Here is an 8,883-nt window from a genome sequence, read left to right as displayed (position 1 = left end):
GGCTGGTCTCGAACTCACAGAGATCTGCCTGCCTCTGCCTCCCGAGTGCTGGGATTAAAGGTGTGCGCCACCACCGCCCGGCGACCTACTTGGTTTTTAATTGCTGTGATAAACACTGTGACCAAAGTGACTGAGGGAGGGAGGAAAGGGTTTATTGGGCTCATCTGGCCCAGTCTCAGTCCGTCGTCCCTGAGGGAAGTCAGGGCAAGCACACAAACTGGGGCTAAAGCAGAAGAAGCTTTGGAGGAACGCTGCTTTCTGGCTTGCTCCTCAGAGCACATTTCAGCTTGCTTATTTTGGTATAATCTGAGACCCCCCTGCCCAGGGTGGCACTGCCCACAATGGGCTGGACCCTCCCACATTAACGATCCAGAAAACACGCCACAGACATGCCTAGGGCCAATGTGATGAAGGTGTCCTGTCAGTTAAGGCTCTCTTTTTCCAGATCACCCCAGCTTGTATCAAGCTGACAAAAATCACCAGCATATAGAAGGATCAGGAATTCATACTGACCTATAGATACTTTTAGTCTCCTAATATAGGGCCTGGAAATACAGTACACACTAGTAAAATGCTTTTAGACCAATGGATGAATGAAGGAATAAAAATGACTTAGAAATCATGGGACTACCAGCAAGGGCATCAAACACACCAAAAAAAAAAAAAAAAAAAAGTCCCGAGGCTTTGTAAGGTCAGATCCCCGCTCTGCCAGTGCTGACCTCAGGGAGATACAAGCACTCACCTCCCCCACCTCCACCCTTAAATGAGATCTGCCAGGCCCATTGGAAAAGGAGAACACTCTGTGGCAGTCTGCCTCACAAATGTTAGAAAGAAGAATCCTGGCCACCCTGCTTCCAGTGAGCTGTCTGGCCAGTGTGTGCTGCATTCCTGTGAGCTGAGCACTGGTGGAATTTCCAGCCTAGGGAGAATGGAACTTGGAACAAATAGCTCAGCAGAAAAGAGCCCAGCAACAATGGGCCTGCTCAGCTGCCTTTCGCTAGCTCTTGAACTCAGAATATCGGAGCTCAGCAGATCCTGGACAAATGGCTAACTGTGGTACCTATCAGCATACCCGTGCCCATGTTAGTCTCCAGGTTCTTTGAGCATGGCAAATATCTGTAACAGAGTCCATGCTGTCATCCTGGCTCCTCTCGCTCTACCCCTCTTGTTCCCTGCTACATCCCCGACCCCCACCTCCTCTTGTGGCCGTGTTCAGTCTGCTACCTTGTCTCTCTGCTTTGGACTATTTCAGAGATTCTCAGTCGTCACTTCCTCTCTCCAGCAGCAAGCACAAGAGAAGATCTGCTTGCTTGGCTATAAGAACGAAGATGGTCTGAACACTGGGAGATGGATGATTACAAGACCTGAAGGGTGCTTTGGAGATGCATCCAGATGAGGATGAAGGGGGAGGACATGGTGGGATTCGGGGTAGCATATACCCAAGCTTTTCACATGGGTCCCCATACTTTCAGGGCAAGCTGTTGGCTGAGGCGTCTCCCTAGCCCACTCTCTCCTTTAGGAAGCACTCATTCGCTTACATTTGAGACACTGTTCCTTATCAAAGATGAGTAACACCTGCCTTCAACTCTTTAATAATACGGAAGACAAGCTCTAGATACGAATAAATGGGTCCCCATCAACAATACATGATAGTGCTGAAGGAATCAATGCCCTGAGCAAACCCAGAGAAGCAACTGCAGCCAAGGGTTGACATAGCAGAATTCCCTCCTGTGTTTTGCAGTGTGATCGATGGCAGGCTTCCCAAATCCTATCATGTATAAGAGATTGAGGTCAGGCCAATAGTGAGGCCAGTGTCTTTGAGGCTGTGTCACCTGTAGTTAGTCTTTCCAGTGTGAAACTGGTCCCTTCCTCTTTGACTCTCTTGCCCTGAAATCAACAGCAGCTATTCCCATGAGTTGCTCTTGTTAAATGTCCCCCCCTTCTTGGTTGGTTACAGGAGCCCTTGTAATCCTAGTTCTGAGGAGGCAGAGGCTGGTGGGTCCCTGGTAATTCCTCACCAGCCAGCCTAGTTGAATTAGTACATGCCAAACCCAGTGAGAAACTATGCCCCTAAAAACAAGGTGGGGTGGCAAAATGGCTCTGTAGATAAGGGTGCTTGATGCCATGCCTGACCACCTGAGTTTGATCCTCTCGGTTCCTGCCAGTTGTCCTCTGGCAGGAACATACACGCCATGGCATTTGTCACACACATATGTATACAAATGACAGCACAAAACAAGGTAGATGATACCTGAGGCCTGGACACCTAAGGTTGTCCACTGGCTTCCAAAGCAGTCATGAATACACGGGTGCATATGCGCCAACCCCACATTCATCTACACCATCACCACTACCATCACCACCACCAACAACAACAAAAACCCCACGGACTTGGTAGTATAGGTGTATAATCTCAACACTCTACAGACAGAAGCAGAAGTGTTAACTAAAGGCCTGCCAGGACTACACAGGAAGACCTCATCATAAGGAAGAGAGAAATTAGCTGGAGAGGTGGCTGTGTGATTAAGAGAACTTCCTGTTTCTGCAGAGGGCCTCTGTTCGGTTCCCAGCACCCCTGTAAGGTGGTCACAGTCACCTGTAACTCCAGATCTAGGAGATCCAATGTGCATAGTTTCATACATGCACTTGCACACATATATAAAATAAACACATTTAAAAAAAAGGGGGGGTGAAGGGTCTGGGGTTCAGTTGGTAAAATGGTTGTCTAGGACATGTGAAACAAACTTGGTAAAAAATGGTGATAGTCTCAAGTGGTGCATACCCTTAATCCCTGCAGAGGGAGGCAGAAGCAGGAAGATCTTTGTGAGTTCCAGGCCAGCCAGGGTTGTATAGTGAGACTCTGTCTTTTTTTTTTTTTCCTTTTTTGAGACAGGGTTTCTCTGTACCTTTGAAACCTGTCTGTCCTGGAAACTAGCTCTTATAGACCAGGCTGGCCTTGAACTCACATAGATCTGCCTGGCTCTGCCTCCCGAGTGCTGGGGTTAAAGGCGTGCGCCACCACCGCCCGGCTGTGAGACTCTGTCTTAAAAGAAAACAAAGCTAATCAAGAGGTAGAGGTCCAAGATCATCCCCGGCTCTGTCCACCTAGGGAGTTCAAGGGTATTTGGGATATGTGAGACTCTATCTGAAAAAAGAAAAGAAAGAGACAGAGGGAAGGAAAGCACAGAAAAAGAAGGAAAGAAGAAGAAAGAAAGAAGACAAGGGACAAGGAAAGCATAAAGACATTTTGATAATAGATGTCAAACAAAGGTGGTGGTGTCAGGCCAGGTTGAACTTGGCCAATACCACAGGAAGATATGTGGTGTCACAAAAGGATCCATCCTGGGAGGTTGGGGGAAGGGAACTAATATGTCTGCTTATTAGCCAGGTGTAGTGGCACACACTTTTAATTCCAACACTTAGGAGGCAGAGGCAGGTGCATCTGAGTTTAAGGACAGCCTGGGTCTACAGAGCTAGTTCCAGGACCGCCATGGTTACATGAAACCCTGTCTCAAAAACAAAAGGAAAAAAAAAAGAAAGGAAAGAAGGAAGGAAAGAAGAAAGGAAAGAAGGAAAAAATAAAGGAAGGAAAGAAGGAAGAAAAGAAAGAAGGAAGGAAGGCCTGTTTGTTATTGACTACAGCTGTAGGGCTGTATTTGCTGGTTTGTGCGTCAGCATTGACCCCAGCTAGTCATCAGAAGAAGGAGCCTCAGTTGAGGAGATGCCTCCATGAGATCTAGCTGTAAGGCATTTTCTTATTTAGTGATCATGGGGGAACAGTTGAGCCCATGGTGGGTGGTTCCATCCCTGGGCTGTTGGTCCTGGGCTCTATAAGAAAGTGGGCTAAGCAAACCATGAGAAGCAAGCCAGTAAGCAGCACCCCTCCATGGCCTCTGCATCAGTTCTGGCCTCTGGGATCCTGCCCTGTTTGAGTTCCTTTCCGGACTTCCTTCAGTGATGAACAGCAATGCTGAAGTGTAATCCAAAGAAACCCTTTCCTTCACAACTCGCCTTTTGGTCATGGTGTTTCATGGCAGCAATAGCAACCTCTAGGGCCTTGTTTTATCCTCTGATGTGTTCAGAACTCATTTCTTCAGAGGCCACGACGAGGGTAGGACTTCTAAGGAGGACTGGTATGGAATAGGCGCCTCTCCATTTACTGACTGGGTTCTCAGTGTCCCATCGGGCGACAGACCTAGATCTGAGCCATTTCCTCAGTGGTTGGCACAGCTTTCTCCTCTACCCTTAAGAGGAAGCAGGCGTTTAAAACTACACCTAGACCACACTTCTCGTGAGGAAACACACATTTGATTCTCAGGGCCCCAAGGTCAAGTCAGGTGGAAACCAGGTATTTTTGGTTCTCATTTCTTTCTCTTGCGGTTGTTTCCTTTTTTGGCCTCAGATCCCAGACAGGAGCCAGAGTTAAACTGTAGCTCCCACTCAAACTCCAGTCAAGGTAGGAGGTTTCTAGGTGCATTCATGTATTAAAAAAAAAAAATCAAAAAATCAAAAAAATCTGTGTTGGCTCATTGTTCGGTTGGTAGTTAGTAGACAGCCTGAGTAGCAAGAACGGAAATCCCCAGCAACACATAATATAGGCAGGGTGGTACATGTCTGTGCTCTGAGCACTTGGGAGGTGGTGTCAGGATCAGAAGTTGGTTATCTTTCTAGGTATGGCATTCAGAGAGCCTGGATACACGAGACCCTGTCTCACAAGAAAATACCTCCCTCAAGCAAACAAAAAGCTTTCTGGGTGGGAGATATATCAGTAGGTGCAGAGAGAGTGCAGGCCCAGAAAAAGGAGGGGTTTTTGTGTGTGTTTTCTTTTTGTGATGTTGTGGATGGAACCCAGTGCCCCTGTGTGTCTGTTAAACTCTGTACCACTAAATCGCATTGCTAGTCATTCTCCATCTCACAAGAGCTAGCGTTAGAAGGTCAGATCATCTACCCTGATCCTGGGGGACACATCTAGTCCAGGATGAAGTTCAAAATCAGCTCCCTTTCATTTATCTCCTGGATTATTAACGATCATTCAATAAATGGAACTACAAGTGCTAATCCACTGCTCATCAAAAGTATCCTGATCAAAAGCAGCTAGGCGCCAGACCAGAGAGGGTGCAGGTACAGAAAAGAAAAGGGCAGGAGGAACAAGCTTGAACACAGCTGGCTTAACACGGTCTCTTTCTTTCCTGAAAGTTCAAATGCCTACGAGGCCACAGTCCTGGCGAGCCGACGCACGTGTACCCTACGCCTGCGCGCAACCCAAGGCAGACACCGCCCCCTCCGGCTGGTCTTCTTCAGCCAAGTCACCAAACCTCTAAATGCCCGCCCTCAAGGCAAACCCTTGGCCAATCGGAGGCAAGAAGTGAGGCTAGGACGTCACTTCTTTTGCAGACACCCGCTTCTCCCCGCCCCCATGCCCGGCACCGCCCCGTCGGAGGAACGGATTGTCACCTAAGAGCTCCGTCCCGGCGTCTGATTGGCTCTCCCGGGAGCTCCGCCCCCGTATCCTCCCGCCGCCCTCCCCCCTCGGCGCGCCCATAGCAGCGGGCGGAACCGAGCGCGCAGGCGCGGCGCTGCCTCTCTCTGCTGGTGGCCCGCCCTCCCTCCTCCCCTCCCTCCCCTCCCCGTCCCCTCTCCCCTCATCAGGCCCGCGCGTCTTCCTCCCGCACGCGTCGTCGTTAGCTGCGCGCTTTGCCGGTGCGTGCCTTCCTCGTCCCTCAGGCAGCGGGGCGAGCGCGACCCCGGCGAGGAGCGTACCACCGTCCCCCGGAGCGCGGGGGGGAGCCAACCGCCCTGCCGCCCGCTCCTCGGCGACCCCGCGGGGTTGAGGCGACGCCGCACCCGGCAGCCTGAGCGCACAGCCGGCCTTGACCCAGAGCCCCGAACCGCGAACGCCGCGTCCGCCAGCGGCCCCACCCATCCGGGCCGCGGCCATGGCCGAGACCGAGGAGCGGAGCCTGGACAACTTCTTCGCCAAGAGGGACAAGAAGAAGAAGAAGGAGCGGAGCAGTCGGGCGGCCAACGCGGCGAGCGGCTTGGGCGGGAGCAGCGCGGCGGCGGGCGCCAGGCCGGGTGACGGCGGGAGCTCGGGCTCCGGTGCCAGGTCGGGCGACGGCGGGAGCTTGGGCTCCGGCGCCAGGTCGGGCGATGGCGGGAGCTTGGGCTCCGGCGCCAGGTCGGGCGACGGTGGGACCTCGAGGCCAGGGGACGGCGGGAGCACGGGCCCCGCCGGCAAGGCCGTAACGAAGGTAAGGGTTGGGAGGCCGGTGACTGGCCGCGTGTGCCCGCCCCCGCCGGCCCGGGAGGCCACGTGACTGGGGCTTCGCACGTCGGGCGGGCTCGGGGTGCCCCCCGGGGCTTGCTCGTCGCCCCCGTCCGCCGTCCTCCGCGCGGCGCGCCCTCTGGGCCACGGGGGTTGGGGCGGGCCGCGGTCCCCCGAGTGACGTGCCGTGCTCGGCCGCCGCTGCACTGGAGCCTGCTTGGCACTGGATTTCGGTTTTTCAGGTGTTTTAAGCCTCCTCTGTGCAGCCGGCGAAGTGTGGCTTGTTCTTCAGCCGCGGCCACAGGGAGACGGGAATTAAGTTGTGGAATTGCTCTGGATTTTTCTTAGCGGGGCTTTCCCCTGTAGTTGGTTTTAAGTAAAAGCGGCGGCAGAGAGGGCGTTTGGTAACAAGGCACGTGTCGGGATCTTGCTGGGACTCAGGCTGTACTTTACAATTCAGCCGCTAGACCCATTTTATTTTATTTTTTTGAAACAGGGTCTCATTGGCCTGGTCTCAAATTCACAAAAAAACCTGGCCTGGCCTCTGCCTCTCCAGTGTTGGGATTAAAGGTTTGTGTCGTACTTCTGCAATAAAACAAAAATCACATTTGTGTGTTGTGCGCGCTCATGTGTACGCGTGCGGGGGAGTTTGGAGACAACTTGAGGGAGTAAGTTCTTTCCCCCCATGTGGGCCCAGGGAGTCAGCCTGAGGTCTTCAGGGCTGGCTGCAGGTGCATTTACCGGCTCAAGAATTCTGGTGGCCCTTGGTCGCTTTTTTTCCTAGTCTGAATCCTGTTTACCAAGATCTCTAATTCGATGTTTTGCAGATTCCTTTACCAGCTGAGGATTCCTGATGGCCCTTGATCCCTTTTTTCCCCTAGTCTGAACGTGTTGACCAAGAACTCTAATTAATCGGATGATATTTATTCCACAGGAGGAAGATGAGTGGAAAGAATTTGAGCAAAAAGAGGTTGATTACAGCGGACTAAGAGTTCAGGCAATGCAAATAAGGTAGGGTGTGATTACAAGTGGGGTTATAACCTGTCGCAGGTAAAAGTACTAGGCACATTTTCTTGAAGCCCAGCTCTCCTGGTTTTGAGCAAAGGCAGTCCTCTGGTGTCATTAAATTAGCCGCCAGCTCTAAAATCCCGTGAGAGTTTCCCTACTTGAAGGTGTTCGGATTTTTTAGTTGGCTAAAATGGATTTGAATTTTTCTTTTTTTTTTCGAGACAGGGTTTCTCTGTGGTTTTGGAGCCTGTCCTGGAACTAGCTCTTGTAGACCAGGCTGGTCTCGAACTCACAGAGATCCGCCTGCCTCTGCCTCCCGAGTGTGGATTTGAATTTTTAACACGCTTGTAACTCAGAGCTCTCTGAGAACTTACTGTAGATTTCTTTTGAAATGTCTGAGTTAACAGCTGTTAACCTGGGTGCTGGGAACTGTACCTGGCTTTCTGGAAAAGCAGTGAGCTAGCACTGACCTTGAACTCTTGGTCTTTTAGTTTCCAAGTAAATACACTACCTTGTGCTTGCACTTAGTTTTTTTTTCCCCGCTTTCTTTTTATATTTTTATTTTATGTTCATGGGTGTCAGGTTCCCTGGAACTAGAGTTATAGACAATTGCAAGCTGTCGTGTGGTTGCTGGGAACTGAACCTAGGTCCTATGGAAGAGTAGTAAGTACTCAACCACCGAGCCATTTCTCCATCCTCTTAGTTTTTTGAGACAGGTTTCTCTGTAGCTTTGGAGCCTTTCCTGGCACTAGCTCTGTAGACCAGGCTGACCTTGCTCTCACAGAGACCCACCTGCATCTGCCTCCCGCCTTCAGGGATTAAAAGCTTACTTCACCACCACCCAGCTACAGGTACAGATTTGTATTTACGATGAAACCTTGTATACTCAGCACCCTAGTCATGAACTTGAACATTCTGTCATAAAGCCACCACCCTCCTCCTGAGGCCTTGCTTTTCCCTTCCTGCATCTCCAAGAATTAGCACTGCCGGAGAGATGGGATTGTAGATCCTAAGTACTTTGCTTGGGTCTTAACATGTGTGACCCAGGATGGCCCTTTGAAGGCTTATCCCATCCCCTCAGCTACTGGGTTTTTTAAAGATTTTTAAGTAGAAAAGGCAAGTATGGGGTTCTTTTGCTTTAAAATTCAAAATTTTTGACTTATTTTACACAAACCAAATGATCTTTAATTTTAAATTGCCTTTGATCAGAAGCTCGCAATTTGTAGAGAATTTCAGTGACCACATGGGAATTACTTGAGTTGGAGAAAATATTTTTTAACTCTAAACTGTCTTTGAAATCTAGAGCATAGTCTTTATGATTTTAATGTCTGTTGAAAGACCAGCTAGTATTTTAATGTATGATTAATTAAGTCTATGCCACCTAGGCATTAAGGTCCCTGGGTGTTCTCCCATCATGTTGTGAGGTTACCAGAGTGAACATTCCTTTTGGTATCAGGGAATTTAGAAAGTATCTTTTTAGTTTTTCAAGACAGGGTTTCTCTGTAGCTTTGGAGCCTGTCCTGGCACTAGCTCTTGTAGACCAGGCTGGCCTCAAACTCACAGAGATCCGCCTGCCTCTGCCTCCCGAGTGCTGGGATTAAAGGTGTGCA

At 50.4% G+C, this 8,883-nt stretch overlaps 1 protein-coding gene across 4 annotated transcripts in view; it reads left to right on the top strand.

The window, feature by feature from the left end:
- The first annotated feature begins 5,627 nt into the window (after positions 1-5,627).
- Cdv3 (CDV3 homolog) overlaps positions 5,628-8,883 on the top strand; it is a 15,100-nt gene continuing 11,844 nt past the window's right edge. For 2 of the 4 annotated variants that reach the window (XM_013354229.2, XM_005368454.3), the window contains exons 1-2: positions 5,628-6,251; positions 7,200-7,276. In XM_013354229.2, coding sequence (XP_013209683.1) covers positions 5,937-6,251; positions 7,200-7,276 — 392 coding nt within the window. In that variant the 5' untranslated portion in view covers positions 5,628-5,936. The remainder of the gene's footprint in view (positions 6,252-7,199; positions 7,277-8,883) is intronic. The other 2 variants (XM_005368451.3, XM_013354231.2) reach the window with 1 other exon arrangement.

Source organism: Microtus ochrogaster, unplaced genomic scaffold (assembly GCF_000317375.1).
Source record: "Microtus ochrogaster isolate Prairie Vole_2 unplaced genomic scaffold, MicOch1.0 UNK33, whole genome shotgun sequence".
NCBI lineage: Eukaryota > Metazoa > Chordata > Mammalia > Rodentia > Cricetidae > Microtus > Microtus ochrogaster.
Note: the sequence above shows the minus strand (reverse complement) of the source record. Positions and strands in the feature narration are given on the sequence as shown.